This window comes from Ochotona princeps, chromosome 3 (assembly GCF_030435755.1).
Source record: "Ochotona princeps isolate mOchPri1 chromosome 3, mOchPri1.hap1, whole genome shotgun sequence".
Taxonomy (NCBI): Eukaryota; Metazoa; Chordata; class Mammalia; order Lagomorpha; family Ochotonidae; genus Ochotona; species Ochotona princeps.
Window position 1 is genome coordinate 110,545,484 of NC_080834.1, and position 26,936 is coordinate 110,572,419.

The window sequence follows — 26,936 nt, forward strand, 5'->3', positions numbered from 1 at the left end:
TCAGCAGGTCAGGAGCGTAAAGTCGTCTCCCCTGCCCTTTCTTTTGTTTTTCCCTGGTTGCTCTTCCGAGTTGTGTGGATTTTTTTGTTTCCACACTGTCCAGAGAACTTCATGTTCTTCTCCCTGTAGTTCTATGCTGCTCCACTTACTCTTTTGTCACGTTCTAGCCCTCTCTGTCTGTGAGCTCTCTCACAGTCTTCCTCCTATGTCGGCCATCTGCCATGATGTCCAGTGCTCATTTTTTAATATCGAAACACCGCTAGAGATGTTATTCACATGAAAATTTTACTCAAATTGTAAATGTACTAACTGCTATACAGTTCCTTTTACAGTGGCACTGTCACAGAAGGTACTTATTCTGAAAATAAAACGATACATTTTCAGACATATAGCTTACCTATAAAAGCCTGGAGGCACCTGTTTCACCAGGAAGTTCTTCTCCATTTCTTGGAGAATGTCATTCAGCATTCGGACCCGGATGGGCGCTCTCTCCTTGGGATCATTTGCAGGTCGCATCTCATCTGACTGGAATAGTTCAGTAGTCTCCCGCAAGCGTGATGCCATAGCTAGCAGCTGTTGAGTACCAAACTGATCACCTGATGAAGAGAAATGAACACATGTTGTAACAGGCATCCTTCAATACTGAAATATTGCACAATCATGACTCTAAGCTTCATACAAGGCAGACAATAGGGTAAAGATGACATTCTCTCTGTTACTTGACAAAAACAAAAGTACACTACACTGATTCTTATCTGTCATGGGAAAGATTCAATATCAAGTATATGTTGATGGTATGTTTCCTCTGCCACAAATATTTTGCCTAGACTTGTTTTTGTATTAAATTAGGTTTCTTGTTTCTATTAATATAGTATTTAGATTGTGAGAGCTAGCTATGCTTTGCTCACTGCATTGAATAATTTGATCATGATAAACATTTTATCATGATGTCCATTTTATTGCAACTGCATATTTTTAAACAAATTTTATAGGAATTTAAGAATGTAATTAGCTGACCATTATTAGGAGTCTACATGTATGACTGAAAAATACATACTTACCTTGAGATTATCTTTTATTTCAAAGGAAAAAATAAGTAAAGAATTTGCTTTCTTCTGAGAACGTAAGATATATTACCTTGTGATTTTATGTGTCTATTGGGCTCTTTTTTCTTTACTAAAATTTTTTAGGTCTGGTCCAGTTGAAATATTCCTTCGATTTAAAAAACACACTGAAAAATATAGCCTCTGTGCTGTTTTATTGGTTTGTTTTGGGGATGATATATATTTATATTTTTTCCCATTTGCTTGTAAAACTTACTGGATGTCATTCTGATATGAGTGGTGATAGCAAAAGGTTCACAAGAAATTTCTCTTGACTATGAAAAAGTTAAAACTAGTGGAGTAGACCACGAACTCCTGAGCTAGTCCACCAATAGTTAAGTCCCCATTCCAACAGTTAGTATCTTTGTAATATTAATTAAGTTGCTGATTCTTGGTGTAAAATGAACATAACAATAGTAAATACCTAATTTTTTTTAACAGAGATTAAATGATTAATACTCTCAGGGTGAATGGTTCCTTCCCAACTGACGGCACTTAAGATTTCACTTAATCATACCATTGGGAAGAGCATTTCCATCAGAATCTGTCTTTATGTGAGATGATTCTTAGTGACAACGCCTAGTCTCATTAACAGACGAGGCACAACTGACTCTTGCAGGTCATGCGTGATTGAAGAGAATTAGTTCAAGTCATGCTAATGAATGATCATGGGCCTGAAAAATCCAAGCTAGCAGTTCTGAAGGCATGAAATTGAGACAGGTGGATGGACAGATGGAAATAGTTCTGATGAAGCATTTATTAAGGGCAGCCTTGGGCAAAGCATACAATCACAAAGGACTCTCTTCAAGTGAGGTCAGAGGTGGCCAACTCTCCAAATAGCTAGTCTTCCTGAAATGTAAATGCCCTGACCTGTTGTATCTCAGAGGTAAAGCCAAGAATCTATTTCAGCAAGTTGCTCAGATTATTCAATTCATAAAAAGGTTTAAGAAACATTACATAAAAGCTATATACTCTGGACAGGGAAATGGGCCCATGTCATGCCAAAGATAATTATCCGCCACCTGTAAAGCCAGTTTTCCATAATAGTGCCAGTTCTTGGCACAACTGTACTGATGATTCAGCACCCCTGTCACTAAGCTGGTAGACACAGATACATTTCCAAGCTTCCAGCTTTGACCTAAATATCCCAAGCTTACAACGACGGTTATGGGATAAACAAATGCATGGACAATCTCTTTTTCTCTCAATCTCTTCCTCTCTGTAAGTTTGACTTTCAAGTAAATAAAGTATTTTTTTACATTTTTATCTATTTAAAAATTTATTTTATTATTCCATGGTACAGTCCCATAGACTCTTGGATTTCCCTCCCCAAATCCCTCCCCTTCACTAATTTGCCCAATCTCATTACGTTAGTACAGTCTTTCACATTCAGTCAAAAGTCCATCATTCTGCTATTTAAGTGTATTCTGACACTGAGGGCTTGGATAATGGCAGAGTCCAGCATCCTATTGTCAAGATGCATTCAAAAGTTTCATTGCAATTCCAACTTTGATTTGGAAGTTGAGATGCACACTGCATTGTATCTTCACATCTGTGATAATTTCTACTACATATTTGCTATACATCCCTTCAATGAAAAGACATAAAACAAATCAACAACATAGAAGAATGGAAATTTTTGCAACATGAAGTTAAATAACATGTTATTGAATGACCAATGTGTACCTGGAAAACCGAAAAAAAAAATCAAAACTTTCCTCAAGCAAATGATGCTATTGTGTGACCTATGAGTCAGGGAGGAAATGAATAAGAAAAACGCAAGAGACCATGAAAAGCCGAAGTTATCCTGAAGAATAAAAACCAAGCAGGAAAAATCATGATTCCAAACCTCAAGATATGCTACAAAGCAATGTTTATCAAAACAGTCTGATTCTGGTACAGAGATAGAGAAGATCAATGAAACAGAATAGAAACTGCAGAGGGGAGCCCACACATGTACAGCCAATTAATCTTCAATAAAAGAACTGAAAAGTGCAGGGGAAAAGTCCAGTCTCCTCAACAAATGCTGTTGGGACAACTGGATAGAAGCCTGCAAAGGAAGCAAGAGGCCCACCTGTCACCTCATGCAAAAATCAGCTCAAAATGGAACAAGTACATAAATCTATACTTAGAAATGATCAGACTATCAAGAAAAACATAGAAAGCACTCTCCCAACTAGAGATGATTTTCCTCAGTGAAACAAGTCAATCCCCAAAGGACAAATATCACATGTTCTCTCTGATACAAGGCAACATTCACACAAAATACAAGATCAATAGCCTTTTCAATACTGCTCATGCTACATCTCAACAGGTTTGATATTTTTGTCTTTCATTCATTCAAAATAAGTTTTTGTAAATATTTTTAGCAAAGGAAATCAAACAAGTGTATAACTGAACCATAAAATTAGCTGTCACAGAATTGTGAAGTTCAAATAAAATATTTGTGTTATTACTTTCATTACATCTAATGCAATGCTGATATTCAATAGTTGTTTACTAAATAAGGTAGACAATAAAATGTTTAGATAAATCTAATACCAACAAAAAGGATAAAAAAATGATCTTTTCTAAATGTTTCAAGAGATTCTAAGGCAGATTTACATGGTGTATTCTAATTGAAAATAAAACATTTAATCACTGTTATATGTCCACAAATATAAAAATTACAGTATAAGTGGAAATAATATCTGAAGTTAGTATATAACTCTTTCTTCACTAAATTACCAATGTGAGTAAATGATGGGTTTTGATAGTACATGTTTCAAAGTTTGTTTCACGTTCCTGAATTACCTGTGATTTCACAGCAAAACTCGAGGTTTCAAGCAAAGGTCATTTTAGTCATTTAAAAAATTTGATTACCAGATAACATACTATATGTTATTTTATGAAGATACAGCTTTCTTACAGTGCAATTGTTTGGTTACTGGTAATGTGTGGAGAACTTGGTGGAACTATCATTGCACAAGGAAAAATAAGATGGATTAAGGCACATTTAAATTACACAGGAATTGAAAGACTGAACAACAGAAAAAGCAAGTTCGACATCCTTGAAAGTCTTCAATTTAAGAAAAGAAAATCTGTTCTGATCTAACATACACTACACAATTGAAGATATTACTACTGAATCAAGTGAGACAAATTGTACCATTCTATCTTATTCAGTTCTAAACGAATTTATTTTTCCTTGTAGTGCAGGGGTAGAGAACTGACAGTTTTAGGAACTGACTAGTTCCAAGAATGAACCTGTTGCTGAAAATCTGCCACCCACAGCACCCCACAAGAATTACTTCGAGGGTGTGAGGTTACAAATAAAAATGTAACTCTACTTTCAGTGCTTTCTCAGTCATTTAGAATTCAGCAGTGGCCATTTCTCTTTCAATTAGTGCTTTCTTATAGAAAGTTGGTCTTTTTCATAAAATCCAAGGTGAAATGCTGTCTTCTCTAATTCTCTCCATTTTGTATTTTGAGACTCCACTTCACTGGTCCTTCATGCTTCTTAGGATATCTACTAGAATGTGAACTCAGCGAAGGAAGGAATCACTTCCCCGTCAATGACTTAGTGCCTAAAGTTCCACAGACCATATCATTTAGTCAATGAATTAGGCTATGTATATAGCTACATATATATAGCTATGTATATACATATATACATATATATATATATAAAATATTTTTATTACTAGCTACCATGTTGCTTCCCTTCTTAACTGGAAATAACTGAAATAGCAGCAAATATACTCTATCTACATTTGTATCTGTAGATTCTACCTCAGTATTTCTTGTACAATAATTATCTGTTGATAATGTTGTTGAGCAAATGCCGAATTTGAAGATGATGTCCTTTTTTAAGATTATTTTTATTGGAAAGGCAGATCAGAGCCATGGAGAGGATAGACAGAGAGAAAGATATTCCATTGCCTGGTTGTTCATTTGTCAAGCCGTTCCAGTCTAAAGCCAGAATTTAGTAGCTTCTTCTAGGTCTGCCATGTAGGTGCAGGATCTCAATGCTTCGGATCATCCTCAATGGCTTTCCCAGGCCACAAACAGGGAGCTGGAATGGAAGTGAATCAGCCAAGAAACAAATCTATGCCCATTTGGGATCCTGGCATTTGGAATGAAGGATTAGCCAATTGCGTTATCATGCTGTGCCCAAGAAAATGCGTTTTTGAGAAATAATATTATTTTAAACACAGGTCTACAAAGCATTCAAAAATTGTTAGTTTTGTCAAAGTCATCAGCAAGTGCTATTTGTTTTACTTTTTTGATTCAATTCAATTACAATCACATAAAATCCTAAAAAGTAAAAACAGAAGAGGTTTTATTAATGGTAATAATAAATAGATTGGATTAACATATGCCTTGAGAATCCCATTAAAACGACTACATAAAATTTTATAGAAAGTTTCATGAATATACTTAGACATCCATATTCATTGAGTCAAAGACTACCTGAGGGTAATAGAGTTTTTGAAGTGCTGAGTCCATTTTATGAAAAAAAAAAAACTATAGGTTGCCAATCTCTCTTGGGATGTATTTACCTAATTATTTTTAAGTTTTTTACTGTAAGTAAGGAGTCCAAAAACAAAGGACTTGATATCAAAGTTAATAAAATTTAGGTCTTTATAATTACTATCAAAGTGATTTTGAATAAAACATTTAAAATCACATTTAAAATCAGATTGCCACATCTGCCATCGCTCCCTCTAATTGTACCTTAGTTCTCCCTATACGTGTTTTTGTAAGAATTTCAAACTTCATGAAGCCTAGCGACATGTTTTATTTATTTGCATCTTGAAGATGTTCTTGAAGAATGAAATAACAAAGAAAAGAATAGCATAAAAGTATGGGAATTATAAACTGATCCTTAAAAATAACTATTTTAGGGCCAGGCATGGTGGCCTAGTGGCTAAAGTCCTAGCCTTGAATGAGCCAGGATCCCATTTGGGTGCCGGTTCTAATCCTGGTGACCCCACTTCCTATCCAGCTCCCTGTTTATGGTCTGGGAAAGCAGTTGAGGACCACCCAAAGCTTGGGACCCTGCACCCATGTGGGAGACCTGGAGGAAGTTCCTGGCTCCTGGATTTGGATTGGTGCAGCACTGGCCATTGAGCTCACTTGGAGAGTGAATGATCGGATGGAAGATCTTCCTCTCTGTCTCTCCTCCTCTCTGTATATCTGAATTTCCAATAAGAGTAAAATAAATCTTTAAAATAACTATAGTTTGCCAATTGTAAAAAGTGAATCACTAATTAATTTACAGCATGGTAATATCTACTGATTTACCGAAAATGCATAACATTATGTTTACTATTTGCAAAATAATTCAGAGTTCTTTCAGAAACTATCCTATACCGTTTAAGAGGCAATTAAAATTTCAAAAAGAAAAAAAAGTTTCAATTTGCTCCCTGTTATTTAAAACACATTTATTCAGCAACTATTGAGTCCTGTTTTGTGTGCTATTCTCTAAGTGCAGAAAAACAATAAAACATATCATCATGTTTAATATTAAGGCTCTGATATCCTTAGAAATGTAAATAAGGTAGCAAACTATAAATATATTTCAAGTGAAGTAAGTGCTCATGGAATGACAACAAAGTTTATTGTGTTCAAGAATGTTCTGAGTAAAACCCAGGCATCTGTACGTGTGTCACGGAACAATCTAAAAACCAAGGAACTTTCAAATGATCTTTTAAATGTTTGGGAACTGTGGTTACAGGAAAGTATTTAAGAGAGATTGTATGATCAGCAAACTATAGCAGTGATATCTCCTCTTTCCTCAGGCATAGTCCTGAGATGACTCCAACTCTAGGCCAAATCCTTTCCATTTTGTAACTTATGGAATGGATGGAGCTGGATTCTATTAAAAAGTATTAATGAAGGAACTAAAATAAGGATGGAAGTAAAAATAGTGCTAAATGTTTACTGAGATCCAGGCAGGCCAAGTGAGGAAGAACTCTCAGATGCGCTAGAGGAGAGAAATTCCTACTCTGCAGGGAATTTCTTACCAGCAGTTTTCACGTAGGTACTCTCAGGGAACCTCCTTTCTTGTTAGTCATTACCCTGTAGCTTTCCCACGACAGTTCATGGCATGGTATAGTGGATTGCACTATACCATAGATAGTGGGGACTTTGGAGTTTGTTAAACCTAGATTCAAGTATTGAAGAAATCACTTGCTAAATGCCAAAGGGAAATTGAAAGAGTTCACAGGAAATGAAATCTAAATCAAGCTTATTTTGGTGTAAAATACATTGCTTTTGAAATCTATCATTTTTTCATAATGTACAGTTTTAGGAATTTTTTGAATATACTTTCTTAGTATCAAACATTTTATAGCAATATCAATGTACATTTTAATTTCATTCTTTGTAATTTTTAAAGTGTGTTGTTATATTCATGGACAATTCCCGAAGCTCACATTTTTCATTTCTAAATTTGACTTATTCCTCCACTAAATTTAGTGAGTTTGTATAAGGTAACATGTCATAAAAATTGAAGACACTTAGCACAAAACCTGGAAATTTGTGGAGTGGCCTCTACATTCACTCCAAGGTACTCTCCATAAAACTTACTCCTTCTGAAACCCTCTGGCAGAGAATCCCATAACAATTTCCAACATTTGAGTTGAAGTACTTAACTCACATCTTGTTCACTGAAGTTCTCTAATACTTGTGGCTAAGATTAATTACAGTGTTAATTGTATCTATCCAAAATACACATATTCTAACATACTAGAATGTGAGATGTGTCTGATGAGGTTCAGTTTGCCACCGACCTCTCTGTGTTGTTCATTCTATAAGCTAGACAAATTTATGATTGTCCTATTTTGCTTTCTGCTATTATGGTTTTTCCAGAGTTTCATACATTAAAAAGCTGTGAATTTTAGTTTGTTTTCATTTTTCTATGTTTTGGTTCAATTCTGAGGATATATTTTTAAAGAACCATTCAATTGCATTTTACATTAAGAGTGAAATGTTCTGCTTATACCTTTATATTATAATTCGATGAAAAACAAGCCTTTTTCCTTTAACAGTATTTCATAGAATCTATTCTTCCATGATGAGTTAATCACATTTTTAAAGGTGCTAACAATTGCACAGTGACAGCTGTGACTTCACTGAGTTATAGTGACAAGAAAAAGTATGATTTATGGTGTGCATAGTGCAATGATAAAGAAGCATAACAGAAAATTATTTGGGAGAAAATGTATGTTACTTAATGTCATCTTAAAAACACCTTGTGGCATCACTAAAAACAAAAAAGGGAGACAACAGCCCTTCATAATCCTAGATTTTCTGTGCTTCATGCTGCCTTCTTTAGTATAAATCACAATGAACCATCTCAGCTAATTATTTAAAGACATTAAACAAATAAAGCTCTGGCAGAGAAATAAATGTGAAAGCCAGTGTATTACTAATTCTCAAATAATCTAATAGTGTGAAAAAGGATATTATTTAAAGGAGAAATGTGTCTGACCACAGCCAATTATTTTGGCTAAGTGAATAAAAAGAAATAATTTTGCAAAAGCACCAACAGAATGTTTAGAAGGATTAAGCTGGCCAGTTTTCTAAACCAGATAACAGGGCCCAACGTGACACGATGGCTAAATCTTCACATTGCAATCACCAGGTTCCCCTATGGACATAGGTTTGTTTCTTGGCTGCTTCACTTCCCATCCAGCTTCCTGTCTGTGACCTGGGGAAGCAGCTGAGAATGGCCCAAAGCCTTGTGACTCTGCACACACATGGGAGATCTGGAGGAATCTCTGGGCTTCGGATCTGCCTTGCTCTGGCCATTGAGACAACTTGGGAAGTGAACCAGCAGTGGAAGATCTTTCTTTTTGTCTCTCTTTCTCTCCGTAAATTTAATCTACCTTTGCAATAAAAATAAATAAATCTTAAACAAGCAAGCAAGCAAGCAAGCAAACAAACAAAAACCAGGTAACAAGTTCTTTTAATCTACAGTTAATCAATAATCCATGTAGCCATGGTAGGTGCAAATCTCACAAGGCATTCGGTACAATGCCTGAGAAGTTTTCTTCTTCCTCTGCCTGTGCCTGGAACAGAAATTGGACCATGAACTCTTCTAATGACCCAAGGGTTTCAGTGTGTTATGTGTGTGACACTGGCTGCTTCAGCAATGTCAGCAAAAGCTTTCTTGGATGAATTAAATTCACAATTGGCCTATTATTCTCCTGAAGCAGAAAAGTGGAACAACATATTTAGAGACTTCTGAGTCTAATAGTGAATTGGCTAACCAGAGGGAGAAAAAAAAGATGAAAAAGGCTTAAATAAAATTAATCCACATGAAGAAATGCTACTTTGTGTTCTAATTAAGTAAAAATTAAAATTGTCTTGCAAAAAGAAAAACAAATTTAAAAATATTGATCCTATACTGTCATATGCTCATGACCAACTACATTTGGGAAGGAAGAGACCATTTGCCTAGTAGTTGAGATATTGTGACTCTAGCATTCCATCCCACAGTGTTTGGGGTCTAGTCCCCGCTATGGTACCCAATCCAGCTTCCTACTAGGGTGTATTTTGATAGGTGGTAAGTGATGGTTCAATTACTTGGGTTTGTGGTTCCCATATGGGACATTTGACTTGAATTCTCAGTTCTTAATTTTTGGCTGGCACAATCCTAGCCCTAGTGGGGATCTGAGAAATCAGAATTTTTTTTCCCTGCCTTTGAAATACACACACACACACACAGAGTATATATGCACATATATAAAGACACATAGGTGTGTGCGTATATATATATATATATATATATATATATATTCTCTGTGCATATCTGTGTGCACATGTATGTTTGTACTTATGCAAAAACCTTATGATAAAATAGATTATTACTGTCATGGGAGAGAAGGATAAGGACTCATTAATAGATTTCTGTCAATATAGAGCCACACAGAATATGTGGGCACATTTAAAGAAAACGTCAGATCAATTTAGATCAAGTCATTGGAATAAGGAAGAAATTGATGGCCACGAAGGGAATAGCTAGTGAATAATAACAAATGGTGAGACAGAAATCAAGCAAATCAAAACAAATTCTGGGCCCGGCGCAGTAGCATAGCAGTTAAAGTCCTCGCCTTGCACATGCCAGGATCCCATATGGGTGCCGGTTCTAATCCTGGTGGCCCTGCTTCTCATCCAGCTCCCTGCTTGTGGCTTGGGGAAGCAGTCAAGGACGGCCCAAAGCCTTGGGACCCTGCACCCACGTGGGAGACCTGGAAGAACTCCTGGCTCCTGGCTTCGGATTGGCTCAGCTGCAGCCATTGCGGCCGCTTGGGGAGTGAATGATCGGATGGAAGATCTTCCTCTCTGTCTCTCCTTCTCTCTGCATATCCGCCTTTCCAATAATAAATAAAATAAAAATATATAAAAAAATTTGTGGTATACTCAAAAATTACGGTAGTAATTAAGAAACAATTTTATGATGGAAGTGTATGTTAAATGAGGAATAATCAGGGGGAAAGTACTTTGGGAAAGGAAAAGCTGACACAATAGAAACAAGCCATTAAATGAAATCTAATGTTTAATAATAATAGCCAAAATCCCTAAAAATAATGGGTATTGAGAATCAAGGCATTTTTCTTAGAATTTTACCCCATGGGTGTTCACCCTGTTATCTAACTTGTCCATTAATTTGATCAAACAAGATGTACCAAACAGAACGCTTACGGAATGTGAAGTAAGTTAAATTGTTAGAAATTTATATCATTCAGAATTCAAAAGAGGAAAAATCTTTCCAAGGAATTGTTTGGATTTTACCTGGCTTGAATGACAGATGGACTCCCAACGAAACCAACAAAGTCAGGATACATTTAAACAGCAGAATGACAGACATATGACCTCTTATGAATGACTATACTATTGTAATAATATAGAGGAAATCAATGGGTGAAGAAATTTGAGGAAGGGAAAGGGAAATCCCAGAGCCTATGGAACTGTATCATAAAGTAAAACAAACAAAAAAAATTTAAAAAAAAAAATCTAACACGGTAGCCTAGTGGCTAAAGTCCTTGCCTTGTATGTGCCAGGATCCCAAAGACAGTTACTCTTCAGCTGCCAAATGTCTCACTGAGCTCCCTGTTGGTGGCCTGGGAAGGCATTAGAAGATGGCCCAATACCGTGGGACCCTGTATCGGCATGGGAGACCAGGAACAAGCTTCTGGCTCCAGGCTTCAATTCGGTTCAATTCCATTGTACCCACTTGGGCAGTGAATCAACAGAGAGAAGATATTTCTCTCTGATTCTTCTTCTCTTTGTAGATCTGACTTTCCAATAAAAATAAACAATAGAAACCAAAAATCTCAGATTGAATCAACATCATCAATTACTCAGAGAATTAGAAGGAAACATTGCCAATAAGTGTATTAAATTTAGTGATATAATGATGGGGTGACAATGAGCCACACACTTCAACATTTTCTTCCTAGGTCTGGCCTGAACTACGTAAAAGTGTATAGTATGAAAGTTCATGAAAATTACTTCTATTTTACTTCTATGCAGTTTAACCATGATACTAAACAATATGCAGCATACTGATAAAAAATATAAAATAGTATATTCTATATATTTACATAAAGGTATTATCATTAAAGTGCTATTTTATGTTAGCAAGCAAATGGAATGTAAAACATTTAGCTAAGTGAGGTTTTATGTATTTACTCTTTCAGTCTGCTAACAAGTTCAAGGATGTTGTGGCACTTGATTCTTGATGCTATCCCTTGCTGCACACCAGTACCGTTACCTTCCAAGTGCGTTCTTTGGAACTACTGTGCTTTGTCGCAAGTAAATCTGAAGTGTATCAGTTATCCTATCAGTCATTATTTATACAACATGTCCACACACCCTGTATCAATATTCATCCTCTATTATGTGTTTGGCATTGAGCAAATATTAAGAGCCAAGGTCACTCAGTCAAAATGAGCTTTCAAGTACTCTCCAATAAATCATCTCAAACAAATTACTCACGGGTAAATTATGCTTCTGTCTGGTGGTTGTGAGAACTGTGAGAATGATCTGCTGCTACAGTGAACACGTGTAATAAATAAACAAGATGGCCGGTTGTCACGGGGCAAAGATTACACTGTTGGAAGTGCAATTGGGTTTTGGAGACATTCATATTTATACTCTTTGCAGTAAGGAGAAACAGTATTTTACAGTTTAGCCTTGAAGGTCAGTATTTTTTAATGTAATTGAGAATTTAAGAGTAATCACTGCTAACTGTCATAACAGAAGGAGAAAATATAACAACAATTTAAGCGTGTATTAAGCAATATAATTTTATGTCTCATTTAATATGATACAAAGCTGTTCAGCTAATGAATGCACTACCATTGTAGCTGAATTTGAAAGTGAAATATTATGTAGATAATGATAAGCTGTGTCCATTTGCACATTGTGTTTTTAAACTATGTCATTTTAAAAATGAGGTTATAACTAATGTAGAAAATGTGAAGGGGTTTTAAAATTTAGCAAGCATTTAACTATGAGCACTTTAAGTCATAATAAGTAATAAAAATACATATTGTTTAAAGTTAGTAAGTCATGTCACTTTGATCAAATGTTTAAACCCAGGACAAGGTACAATTAATTGGTTATTTTTACCTATTTGGGGGATTGCATCTCTTTAGCTCAGGTTTTTATTTGTTCGCAGTATGGATCTATTTCTAATTTAGTTCCATATTTCAGAGTCAAGGGGACATGGAGATCCAAAGAGTTTAATATGAAAGGAAAACAAAACAAAAAATAAGCAACAAAGAAATTCTTCACCTGTCGCAAAAAGAGCCCGATAGAATGAGAAGTCAAAGTGTTGCTAGCTTATCCAACTGAAAACTTTGGAGGTTTTCTTTTTTTAATTAAAAAGTTAGTTTTTCTTACTGTATCCTTTATATAATCAGCCCTAGAAATGTGAGTCATTTTTACGTAGCTGCTCATTTGCAAATCATCTTAGCTCCTGACTCAGAGTCAATCCCTCTTACACAACTCCAGTTGTAGTACTTGGCAACTTCAATACCCACATTGACAAATTCTGACCTTTTTTTATTTGTCTGTTTCTATCTAGTAACCACCTACCACATTTGCACACACACTTGTGTGAAGATTGTCAGCTGTAATTAATTGAGGAAATCTTTCTATGATTGTCAGTTTTAAGAATTTTACCTGCTGGTCACTCTTGTGCGTTTGGAATTCGGGGAACATCAATTCTTTGACCTTGTCAATTCTTTGATTAGTGTGAATCTTTTGGCTGTCACTCCCCTACCTTTCCACTGAGCCCCATTTCTCTGCAGATTCTGACCTTCTTTCATTCTTAGTTGAGACACTTTGCTCCATCATCATAAGTGCTCTTTTGCCGCCTTACAGTCTCAGTTTTATTTCTCTTGCCTTGTTTTTTGTGATTTTCTCAGAAAAGTTTTGAGCCTAGTTAGATCCAATGCTCCTTATTCCAAAACCCTAAAAGAGATTTTAGGACACCTTACGCTAAAATATGGCATCTTGGCTTTTGGGGAGCTAGTAAGAACATGAAGACTTCTCTGATACTTTCCCATATTTTTTCTCTGAGGAAAGATATTACAAAATGTCCTAACCTTCCTTTGAAATGGGTCGTAAGACCTTCAGGTTGGAGCTGCCCTCCCTGTAACTGTACGCAAGGAACACATTTATTCTCAGAAGCGTAGAGAACATTCCGAATAAATAGGCATTGCTAAGTTCCTTCCAGACTGTCAGGTTTTTTGTAATCTCTTGTTCTCCAATCATACTTTGCCTGTATCCTCTCCAACAAACTTAGCAGAAGAATAATTAAAATTTCCTACTTCTTCGGTCTTCATTTTTAAAGGGTTCTCTGTCATTTGAAACTTGAGTACATTTGCATGCCTTACTCTTGTGAATGAGTTTTGTTACATGAGTCTGTATTATCATTCTAGCAATGTTGAGGAAATAATTTTTTTCAACCTATGCACGCAACCCTGTCTCAAGGCTGGATGCCCCAGGATCCCAATGCATTTTCATACCTATTCTCTCTGCTACTCTCCTATATAACAGTCTTATTGCTTTTTCCATCTAAATTCTTTTTAGATTTTCTAAGAAATTTTCTAAGAGCTGAGTCATCACATCACATGTGAATGTGCTTTGCCTGCCAATATACTTCAATGGATGGATTGCTGGATTGTTGCTATGGTCTCAGTATTTGCTTTCCTTCAAGACTTACTTGCTGAAATCCTAACGGTCAGGGTGACAGTTGTGGAATCTCAACAGAATGGTTAAATCATGAGACCAGAGCCCTGAAAAATGAGATTAGAGCTCTTATAAGGAATCACAATCAGTTCCTTCACCTTTTTTTTTTTTTTTTTTTTTTTTTTGCCAGAATCCAACTATCTATGAGTGAAACAGTAGATCATCACAAGGTACTAAATTGAGTGGAATCCTGATCTTGGACTTCTGAACCTCCAGAACCCTGAGCAGTGCAATTCTGCTCTTTACAAACCACTCGGCCTGTTCTCTAAGCAGCTGTATGAGAGCACTAGGAGGTGTCCACAGCACGTGCAGCTGCCATCAGCCACACCGGCATTCCATGTGAATGCTGTTTGATTCTTCTGACCTAGCTCCCTGGTCCTCTGCAGCTAAGGCCACAGAGGATCATGGGAGTTAGGGGCACCCAGCGCCAACGTGAAAGACTCTGATGGTGTTCCAGGCTTCTGGTTTCCACCAGGTCCAGCAGCGGCCACTGCTGCCATTTGGGGAGAGTGAATTGGTAAATGGAAGATTTCTGTCCCTCCCCACTATTCTATAGCTCTGCTTTTGAAAAAAAAAAAAGTGGAATAATCCTGGGGGGAAAAAAAAGACAGGTAAAAGGCTCTCTTCGTGCTTTTTTGATCTTCAGAAAATCAATTCAGCAATTCTTTCCTTTTTTTTCTTTAATCAAAATGTGCCTTACTAGTTCATTGTCTTCAAAATAAATACGTTCTAACCCTTTTTGAAAGAAAAAAGTATTTATTTTAAAAGCAGAACTACTGCATTTAGGGAGCAGGGGAGATGAAGAGAGATCTTTTATCAGTCGGTTCAATTCCCCAAACGACCTTGATGGCTAGGGCTGGGCAAAGAAAATGGAGCTTCTTTCAGGTCTCCCACTTGGGTGCAAGTGCTGAAGCACTCAAGCCTTCATTCTCCACTGTTTTCTCACATACATTAGCAAGGAACTAGACTAGAAGCAGAGCATGGAAGCTAGGACATGAACCGGCACCAGTATGTGATGCTGACATCACAGGCTGCCTATGACACCTGTAGGTTTAACCAACTCTGCTGCAGTTTCTGTCCTCGTGATAACCCTGTCTGACCTCCTATCTCTACACCTACTGCACATAACCCCAGTAATCACTTCTATTTCTCTTGTAAATTACTACTACTTTCACCACTTCCCTAAACTTCTTCTTATTGACATCATCAATGACTTTTTTTTTTAAAGATTTATTTATCTTTATTGCAAAGTCAAATATATACAGAGAGGAGAAGAGGCAAAGATAAAGATCTTGCGTCTTATGATTCACTCCCCAAGTCGCCACAACCCCTAGTGCTGCGCTAATCCGAAGCCAACAGCTCAGATCCTCTTCCGGGCTCCTATGTGGGTATAGAGTCCCAAGACTCTGGACCGTCCTCGACTGCTTTTCCAGGCCACAAGCAGAGAGCTGGATGGGAAGCAGGGCTGTAGGGATTAGAGGCGGCACCCGTATGGGATCCTGGCCTGTTCAAGGTGAGGCCTTTAGCCTCTAGGCCATGGCGCCAGGTCCTTATCAGTGACTTCTAACCTGGTAATTTATTTAACATATGTGTTTCTATTATACTATGTTAGTGTTTGACAGTATACTATTTAAACTCCTTTACATGCATGCTAGTCATTCTTTCATAGATGAACAAGTGCTAACATTATATACACAGCTGTCTCTTCTGTGTTCTCTGAAGATGTAATTATGCATATATCAACAATTTTGTGGAATATTAACATGTAAAACTAAAGAAAAACTAGCATAGTCAGAGGATTAAATAAATTAAGAGAACCCTCACAGAGAGCATTGTCACTATTCATTAAGCTATTTAAACCTTTGGTTGTATCTATTATTCTTATTTTGTAATGTATCGCACAGTTGGTTATCCATTTTCTAACATCAAAATATTCTAGCAAAAGTAAACTGAAAGTAGGGGACCAAGTGAGTGCTGCAGGTAGCCAGAGTGACAATAATGAGATGAGAACTGGCAGTAAGTGGCAAAGACTGTGAGCTCATACACAAAAGGCTGAACAATAGGAAGCGGTTTTGTTTGGAAGCAAATATCCCCGAAGTAGTTCAGCTGCTCTGAAGACCCTGGTTTTACTGTCACAAGAATCGCCAAGGGAGCAAAGTTAGAAAAAAGAAATTGACTAGTGAAAGACAAAAATGTTTAAATTTTTCATCTACTGGAAATAGCTATTCAGAATGATCCATTTTTCAAAAGATTACTGCTTAAGCACTACAGTTAAAATACTGCCTTTTGTATTGATACGGAGTTGTTCTACCAATGACTCATTAAAGAACTAATAAGAAGATATATGACTCAAGCAGGAGACAATTGTAATCTTTAATCATAATGCTTCCTTTTGTATTTGGTTAATGAAGACAAATCAGGAGCTTAATTGAAAAATTTGTATGTTAGATAAAAGGGAAATGAGATAATCATTAAGGTAGGGCCAGAACTGAGCAGAAAGAAACACACTTAAAGATGAAAGCACTGGAATAGACATCATGGGAATAATTACCTGGTTTTCTCCTTGTCATTTTTAATCTAAAACCTGACCAGCATCTCAGTCAAACTGCATACTATTTACAACCAATACAGATCAATCCAAAGAAGAACTGTCTGCGCCAGTCAAGAAACTTCTGGAATGAACTGTCCAGGGCACAGCATCGCCTTAGCTGGTAAGACAGTAGATGAGTTCATCCGTCTATTCCTTTTGAAAATTAGTTGAACAATGTTTCATTTGCTAAAATATCATAATTCAAAGAAAAATTACCTTTAAGATTGTTCTGAACTTCTAAAGCTATATCAAGAGCACTAAAGGGCAGGACTGGCTCATTGGCAATTTGCAAAATCACTTCTCCTGAGAGCTGAAAGAAAAAAGAAAAAAAAATTGCAAGAAGTCAGACACTAAAAGTTTTGACTTATTTGTTTTTTTAATATTCCACACACTTCCAGATTTAGAATAACAAAAGATTAGAGTGAATGTATAACTGAATAAAAATTGACTTTGTTTTCAAACTCATTATGAATTTTTTCCCATAGAAAGCCTACTATCATGTTGATTCTCAGACTAACACCAAAAAATAGAATATTTTGTTCCATTTGCAGACTAACATAATTTCGTATTTAGAAGAGTTTTAACACAAAGATTCAAAAATAAGTCTTTAAATGAAAATTCCCAACACCATATGATTAAATGAACATTGCATAGGACAAATAAAAACAAATATGCTTCCATTGAACAAAGCAAAGTTTCATTCCAAACTAAAAAGCGGTTAATTTTATTATAATGCAATTAAATCAAGATTCCTTTAGATTCTGTGCATTATTTGTATATTTAACACATTATTTAATCAAAATGAAGAGTTCCTTCAATGTTATCTATTGTTTTTTCAATGCTTTATTCCTATTCATTTCCAGAATTTATCATAGCTAATGTCATTTATAAAACTTGTGGAAAAAGCAATGAAGACATAAGTTTATTTTAGTGGGAAAATTTTGAATTTTCTTCTTCTATATTTGGATTTCAAAATGTATTGTCCCAAACACACGTATTTAAAATACAGATTTAGATAAAGCTTTTGAAGCATCCTCAGTATCTTTGAGATCAATACACAATTATTGCAGGAACAGAGGGTTTTAAATGCCTCCCCACAATATACCTATGGCTTTTCTGCATGCATATCTTCCTGCCATGCTACTCCAGCACTGTACTTGAAAACCAACATATTCAATACAGCTGACCTAGAATCAGCCTAATAGAATAAGATATATGCATCCATATATATCTCAAAAGATATTAGAGCTGTCAGCAATTGCCTTTACTATCTCTCATTATCTCATGAGTGATACATAATACTTACCTGGCCTTAACAAATGTCTCCATGTCTTTTATTATCCAGAAGCTAGCACACAGCAAAATGCAACTGTGTTGATGTTATTACTACATTACAAAATTTAATTAGTGAATGAAATCATTTTCTTATGAAACCACACTGGAAAATTAGCACAATAACTTGAGACAATGCAGAACACATATAAGATACAACTTGAACAAGAGGAATTAGATGTTCAATAAAGAGATCCATATATTGCACAAGAGCAAAATCCATTACTATTCTAACTTTCCTCCCAATTGTTTGCACAATTCATATCATGCTAAAAATATAATTCAATCTGATCTTGTTTTCATTAGAGTTGGGAAAATGTCTCTCTAACTAAAATAGAGAAGAAAGAACCTCCTGAACCTGAAACCTCTTTATTTCTAAGTACTTTTCTCTCAAATGTAATAACCTTTTCTTTCCTGAAGTTTAAGGTGTCTTTGCCATTTTATTCCAGCAAAATGACCACAGAAGTCCCTGAAAATGGTCTCTTCTGATTGTACTGTACTTTAGGAAGAGAGAATTGTCTGCAGCAAGTTGATATGAATCCTCTTTCAATTCCACTCCACTTTGTCCAAAGCCTGTAAGGGACACCAATATTTGGAACCAGATAATTTGTAAAATGAAATTTAAAGAAGATTAAGAAGCATTACGATTTCTTTTTTCCAATTTATGCTGGATAATAGAATCTACGGTACAGACATGTTTTGTTTACACTCATTAAAGAAGAATAAAATGAAAAAAATGGGGAGGGAGAAGAAAGGCAAATCTGTGTGCTTCTAGAGAAAAGTTGTTTTGTTTTTATAAGAGTCATTTGGCAGCTTAAACAGCTGGAATCGAAGCCAACTGCCTCACTATTTCTTTCAAAAAGAACTTGGCAACTTGGATGGGACTTCCAACGCATCAGCCCAGGACAGAGTGCTTAGGCTAAATCGGCTTTATTTAAAGCTTCAGAGGCAACAGGGAGGTTTTCATGCTCCTTGCCACACAGCCGGAAGATTTGAGTCAGAACCTATAATTTTGTATCCATTCTGAAACTCACTTTTGTTTGGGCATGGCAGAGCAACCTTCACTTGCATTTACATGAAGCCTCACTCTTTTCAAAGCGTTTTGTACCTGCATATCCCATGTTATTACCTTGAAGCGTTAGAGGCGCAGGAACACTTAATATCTTGCTTTTACACTACTGACAGCCCAGCACAATGGCTCAGTTGGCTACGCACTAGCATCACCTCTAAACACTGGCATGCTATTCGGGAGAAGAATCATTTCCTGGCTGCTCCACTTCCCATCCAGCTCCCTGCTTCTGGTCTGTGAAAGCAGTGGAGGATGACCTACAGCTTTGGGTCTTGGCACCTACATGGCAGACCAGGAAGAAGCTTCTGCCTCATGGCTTTCAATTGGCTCACTTCTACCCATTGTGGCCATGTGGCAAGTGAACATAAACTTCAACTGCGCAGCAGTGAGTTTGTCATGAGTCCTAGTTTAGGTTTCCCACAAAAACATATCCTGGGGCCTGGCATGATAGCGTGGTGGTTGAGGTCCTCGCCTTGAACACGCCGGGATCCCATATGGGCGCCAGTTCTAATCCCGGTGGCCCTGCTTCCCATCCAGCTCTCTGTTTGTGGCCTAGGAAAGCAGTCGAGAACAGCCCAAAGCCTTGGGACCCTGTACCCACATCGGAGACCTGGAAAGAAATTCCTGGCTCCTGGCTTCAGATCGGCACAGCACCGGCTGTAGCAGCCACTTGGGGAGTGAATCATCGGATAGATCTTCTTCTCTGTCTCTCCTTCTCTGTACATCTACCTTTCCAATAAAATAAATAAATCTTAAAAAAAAAAACATTCTGAAGCCAAATTTGATTGCAAGTAATTCATTGAAAGGTGAGTGTGGTTGGGTGAGAAGAAAAGATATAAAGGGGCAGTCAGCTAATAGAATCTGTTTTAGCAAGTTGGCTATAACACTGTGGATGCCTGGACATTAATATTGCTGGCTAAAACGTATTAAGATGAACTTGGCATCTAAGAATTTTCCAACCCAGGGAACAGTGCAGCTGTTCAATACCCAATAGATAATGAATGACGAAAATTCCATGAAAGTGTCAAATCATTATTGCTTCTGGCCTTCCTGGTGTACTGGCTAAATTAAATTACTGGAGAAGACTTCATGAAAACCTAAAGTTTAGTAATTAAAAAATGATTCAAGGAAGCATAGTAGTTTATGTATTTTTAGACCACAGAAACATACATGGCTTTTTTTTTTCAATTTAAAATCCAATTCCTTTGTTGATGGCTGTAAGAGGCCATCTACTAATTTGATTTAGGTGGAGAAAATATATTAACCAATGAACTTATAACTCATTAACCAATTAAGTCGATTTTATTGATATTTTAATTTTTAAAGCAATGCAATCATGTTTGATGTTGTATCTTCTGGTAGTTCTATTGTTCCTAGGTGCAGGGCCTGGCCCCCAAGGGTTAACCTCACCAGATGTACCTGCTGCACTAATCTTGCTTTTTCTCATACGAGTTGCGCTTGAGAAACCTTGAGAAACTGTGGGCCGATCAACAGGGCACGACGTCCCCCCACATGACTGATGGGTTCATGTTGGCCTAACCACAAGCTTCCTGATACATGCGAGACATACAATGGCCAAAGAACTGGGAAAAACTCCCCAAGAGGAACTAGTCAGGGTTTATTAAGACAGCCTGGATTTCCAATAAATGGCATTCTTACACGAATGACCCAGTGTGTGTGTGTGTGTGTGTGTGTGTGAGAGATTTTCTTTTCTTTTTTTTATTTTTAACCCTAGTCCCTCCGCTCGGCTCGGGGTACACGGCGACGCGGCCATTGCCGGCACCTAGGGACAGGGCACAGTGTATTCCTATTACTTGGTAACTTGAAACTTTCAAGCCCTCTTGTAAATTGGACTATGTTTAGTCGTAATTTGTATGTGCTGGTTGAGAAAGTAAAAATTCAGTATCTCTGGGGCCATATTTAAGCTAACAGTTAACCAACTTTTGGGATACTGGATTGGATCTCAGTTCTGGCTTTGCTCCCAATTCTAGCTTTCTCCCTTTGAGATGAAAGACAATAGATCAGGTAGTTGGCTCCCTGCCATCTGATGTGCGGTTGACTGAGCTTCTGATGCTTGCTTTTACGTTGATTCAACCCTGGTTGTTGCAGGCACATGGATAGCAATCAGTTGGAGCTCTCTCTTTTCCCTGCCCCTTTATCTTTGATTCTCAAATAAAAATGTTAAATAAATATTTCATTGTATTTGAAAAATAACTAACTTAAATGCCATGTTAATAGTAGGTCATTGTGCTCTTGCCATGTGCAAAATATTACTCAAAGATGAATTAATCCATTTAATACTTAGAGTAGCCTGATTCTATTTGCAGATGAGAAAGCAAGAGGCATTGCTCAGTTAATCAGGTATTTCAGGGCTGCTTCATTAGTGAAAGGTAATCTTGAGATCTGTGCCTAAGCATTCATCTGCAGAGTCAGAACTCTTAATTATTATACTAATTAGAGCATTTCTTTATTTTCTATTTCCTACTCTACTATTAGCACATAAGGAATATCAGTGGCTTCTGAGCCCACATTTATCAAACTGGAATATATGATTTTAAGAAATAATCAAGGGCTGATTACGGCTTTAAGAGCTGTTTAAAATGAAGGCTTAAACAAGTGGTCCTGTTGGAGCTATAAATTCTGATAGTTGCCAATGTTAGATTTCTTTAAAAAGTTTCAGAAAAATAATTTCAAAAGCAAGCATGACCACCTAACAAACGATTATCAGGGACCTCTCATTTTTCCATACTAATACTTTTTAAACATAATCCTGGTGTTAAGTAAAGCACTTCTGTGAGCTCTAGGCTAGAGAAAAAGTGTTGTGCACAGTATTTTAAACTTACATCATGAGAGGAAGCAAAGACTGACTCTCAAAATAGATTTTGTAGAGTAGCATGAAAAAGTGTATGGGAACACTAAGTCATCTAAGGGTGCTAGGACAGGCTTCCTTGTGAAAATTCCTTCTGTGAACACCCTGTGCTAGTCTCTATTATCACACTGGAAAGAATCCAAGATTTGGTACAATGCATGTCTCCATATCAGTTTGTACAAGGTGGTTTAATTGATTTTTTTATATTGCTATGCAGTAGCAAAACTGAAGAAATTAACAATATTTTCTATTGCTATGCAATAACAAAACAGAAAAAATAAATAGTATTTTATTGCTTAGCCAGGATAATATTGCTCACATATTTATTCTTTAAGACTATTCATGTCTTTGTGCATAAATAGTGGTCTGTTTTCTTCAATGTGTCCCAGTTGAAAAATCAGCAAGAAATAAATTTTCTATTAAATACAGATAGCTCATGAGAATATTTTTTCTAAAAATAATATCCTCAAATATTATTCCATTTTATCAAAAAATATTGGTAAAAGGGCCCGGCACCATGGCCTAGCAGCTGAAGTCCTCGCCTTGAAAGCCCCAGGATCCCATATGGGTGCCGGTTCTTATCCCGGCAGCTCCACTTCCCATCCAGCTCCCTGCTTGTGGCCTGGGAAAGCAGTCGAGGACGGCCCAAAGCTTTGGGACCCTGCACCCGCATGGGGGACCCGGAAGAGGTTCCAGGTTCCCGGCTTCAGATCGGTGCGCATCGGCCCGTTGCGGCTCACTTGGGGAGTGAAACATCGGACGGAAGATCTTCCTCTCTGTCTCTCCTCCTCTGTGTATATCTGGCTGTAATAAAATGAATAAATCTTTAAAAAAATATTGATAATGAAAAACAATGACCTCCTGGTTCTGGATTGTAAATTCAATACAGACAAAAAGGGTGACACGGAAATGGTGGAACACATTTCTTGCTTGCGATTTGCTGTTTCCACCTAGAGAGATCTTAAGTATATGTGATCCCCAGTGTTTGCAATCACATTGCTAGTGCAGCTTCCATTCTTGCTATAAATGAAATAAAAGTTATGAACGGTATTCTACAGCATGAAACTTGACATTTTGAAAATGGTGAAAGAAATATAAGGGCTTTAGATCCTTTGATGTGTGATTAGTTTCCATGACAAGTTTCTTACAACAACATTTTCCAAAGTAGATGCTGTTTTTCAATGAAATCCACAATCTATATCTGTAAATGAGGACCTGCACAAGCAAAGCACACTGCAAACTCTGGCATTTTTTTTCCTTCTTCCTCACATGTTGTTCAGATACGGACAGGCCTGCTATAGCTACTGCTTTGCCAACGTCCTAGGTTCCACAGAACATAGGCCAGTTATTCAAGGATTTTTAATCTTATTGCGGCTTGTTAAATAACCCGTGTGATAGCATCAAGGCAATTTTATCAACCGGTTTTATCTGTGAGATATTTATCTTCCTGAAATTACTATTAAATACCTACAATTAAATAATCCTGGATTACACAAAAAATGGACAGGTTGGGCCTGGTGTGGAAGCCTAGTAGCTGAAATCTTTGCGTTGCACCAGCAAAGATTCCATAGGAGTCCCAGTTCTAACCCGGCAGCTCCACTTCCCATCCAGCTCCCTGTTTGTGGCCTAGAAAAGCAGTTGAGGACGGCCCAAAGCCTTGGGACCCTAGGCATGCGTGGGAGACCCGGAGGAGTCTCTTGGCTTCAGATTGGCTCAGCTCCGGCCATTGCAGCCACTTGGGAGTGAATCAACAGTCAGAAGATCTTCCTTTCTGTCTCTCTTCCTCTCTGTGTATCTGACTTTCCAATGAAAAATAAATAAATAAATATTAAAAAATATATGGATAAGTCTTATCGTAAAAGGGCACATTGATTGCAAACTAAGACATTAGTATAGAAAAAAGATATGAAGTGGTGCATTCAAAGGATCAAATAAGTAGCAACACAATGGCTACTATGGACAGTAATTGTTGAAGAACACTTTTTTTCTGTATTTTATTTTTAGTTAGCTTTTAACAGCTTCAATACCAGTTACAGAGAGGATTCTAAGAACACCATGATCTTCCCTTCCTATTTCCATATCCTTCTCTCTTTCTTGCAGTCTTTATTATGGTTTTTGAGTTAACACTTTAAATTTACATTACATTATGATATATTCAGTGCTGCTATATCCCATAAAAAGTTTATATAAAGTAAAGAAACCTGGGGTGACTTTCCAAAAGGAAGAGACAAATACAAATTCTGATTCAAATCACGGAGTAAGTCCATTTGGAAGGGAGGGTGATTCTTTTCTCTCTGAATTCATGTTTTATTAACTATTTTTGGAGATAGCATATGTTCAATTTACTTTATAGAGAAAGCCTTATTAACTCCTTTAATTAGAGTTCAATAAACAAATAGTTACAAAACACCTAGTTTAGCAGAAACAGTAAAGCCTCAAAATAACAGTAATATGAAAATGTATTTAACACAAATAAAATTTTAAATAGTCATACTAATCATTAAAACTACAGCAGTATATAACTTCTATCAATTTGGTCGACACAAATTTAAAACAACGTTGTGACAAGACAATTTATTTGCATAAAAACTGATATGCACAAACATTTCTTTTTCTTTTAATTTTCACTCACACATGTAAGAGAAAACAATTCTTTCAAAGCCAAAAATGCAGATTAATCTGGGAAAGACAACTATATTTTTTTATACCTTTTTTAAGCAGCACTGCTTTGATAAATTAATGTAAAAGAAAAATTTAGGACAAAGTAAAACCTCATTCAGAAAGGTGAAGACAGTAATATTTTCATATCTTCACTTTAACTGAGAATTAGAAATTCATATTTTGATGTTCCTGTCACCAATAGCAAACATCCTAATACCTAAATGTATCTTGAAGAAAACACGGTGACTTTCCCTTTAGAAAGTGAATATTTGGCCCATGATCTTCCACTGGCCTCTGTTTAATTTTTAAGGTTACTGTCTCAAACCCAGTTACAATATATTCTTGACATTTTAGCATTTGATTCATTATGGAAAGGTACTAAGGATACTGAAAAGCTTGTAGCTATCTATAGAGTCTTCCATTGTGACTAGCGTCCGGAATGTCAAGCGAACCTTAACAAAACGACACAGCCCAACAAATACCTTGTTTCTCGGGCAGCTGACTTTTGTGATCTATGACAAGCGATCTTAAGCTTATGGAATCCTGCTTCTTCCCACCCTAAGGTTTGTATTTTTACAATCTCAAGAAAATTGCAACATCATTTCAATAATTAGTTCTCACGTTAGATGCATGGCTTCTTAATTTATTCACTTATGTTTTTTAATTTCACAAGTTGTATTGCCTAATTCAAAAGTTAGTATATAATTATTTTTTACTTTGCATTGTTTTTCTTATCATTTTTATCACTTATTTCATATATCTTCAAATATTTCTTAAATTTGATAATGTTTCTACCAGTTCTTACACCATCAATTTTTCAGAGTTGTCATTTTTAGCTTGTCATACATGCTTGATAAATTCCTATGATTATATGACAATTTTTTGTTCTTCCAAGACTCATGTATCGAAATCCTACAATGACATTAGGAATCAAGTGTTGAAGTTGAAAACAGCATCCCTGGGAGTGATATCCTTATGAAGTCCGCTGAGTGCAAGCCCCTTCTGTAAGGTAAGGACACTAGGCATGGGTCAGAAACAGCCCTCAGAGATGTTGGATCTGCCAGTGCCTTTCCTTGTTCCTGGGACATCCCAACTATCAGAATCATGAAACACAAGCCTCCGCTACAATGTCACACAGTTCATAAAGCTTTGTTATACTCATGGGATCTAAGGCAGAAAAAACAGGGTTCTGTCTCTCTCTCCTCTGAGTCTCCTCCCTCTCCAATCTCCACCCACCCCCTGCCAGCCTTGTTCTCAAACAACAGCAATAACAATAAAATCAGAGACAAACTCTGTGATGTAGTGAATGCAGCCACTGACTGGGATGCTACTATTTCATATTGGCTCTGGCCTTTCCACTCCTGTTCCAGCTCCATGCTAATCATAGGCCAGGAAAAAGCATTGGAAGATGACCCAAGTATTTGGAACCCAGCTGCCAACATGGGGGACCTGGATCAGTTTAAATATATAAATAACCCTCAACATTATCGAGGTCTGAACTCCGAAGCCCGGCTCAGTAATTAATTAATTGGTGATCAACACTTCCAGGGCCTGAACTCTGAATCCTAAACCCAAATCTAAGCTTGCATGCAACTTGAGCTTTGCATTCCTAGACCCTTCTTGTTTGGGATTCTGCAGCTATGTTATTTATTTGTTGTTTTTGTTGGTTTATTTAACATCAAGTCTCTTCAGCATTCTTTTTTCTTTCCCTAGACTGTCTCATAAAACAGCCACATACACATCCACAAAGCCAAAAGACAGAATAATACCAAATCTGTGAGTTGTCTCATTTCATGCAAATCCATATTTGCCAACAATCAATAGAATGAAGTTTGATCAGAAATCAGCTTCAACAGTTTATGAACATGTTACAAATCAGCCTATGTTAGATTAGTCTTAAAGAATAAAGCCACTGTCTTATGCCTATATACTCTGCACCTGCCATAGCTCATTTTGACAAAAGGTACACAATGATCAATTACTGAACAAATTAGCCAATAAAAGTTTGTGAAAGTTGCACTTTCAATATATATGTACTTCACTAAAGAAAACAATATGAGA

General features: G+C 36.7%; 1 protein-coding gene across 3 annotated transcripts in view; it reads right to left on the reverse strand.

Annotated features, from left to right (window-relative positions):
• NAALADL2 (N-acetylated alpha-linked acidic dipeptidase like 2) overlaps nucleotides 1–26,936 on the reverse strand; it is a 1,067,904-nt gene that overhangs the window by 38,611 nt on the left and 1,002,357 nt on the right. For all 3 annotated transcript variants that reach the window (XM_058661080.1, XM_058661082.1, XM_004591287.4), the window contains 2 exons: nucleotides 17,161–17,254; nucleotides 398–596 (listed from right to left, as the gene is read on the reverse strand). In XM_058661080.1, the coding sequence (XP_058517063.1) occupies nucleotides 398–596; nucleotides 17,161–17,254 (293 nt within the window). The remainder of the gene's footprint in view (nucleotides 1–397; nucleotides 597–17,160; nucleotides 17,255–26,936) is intronic.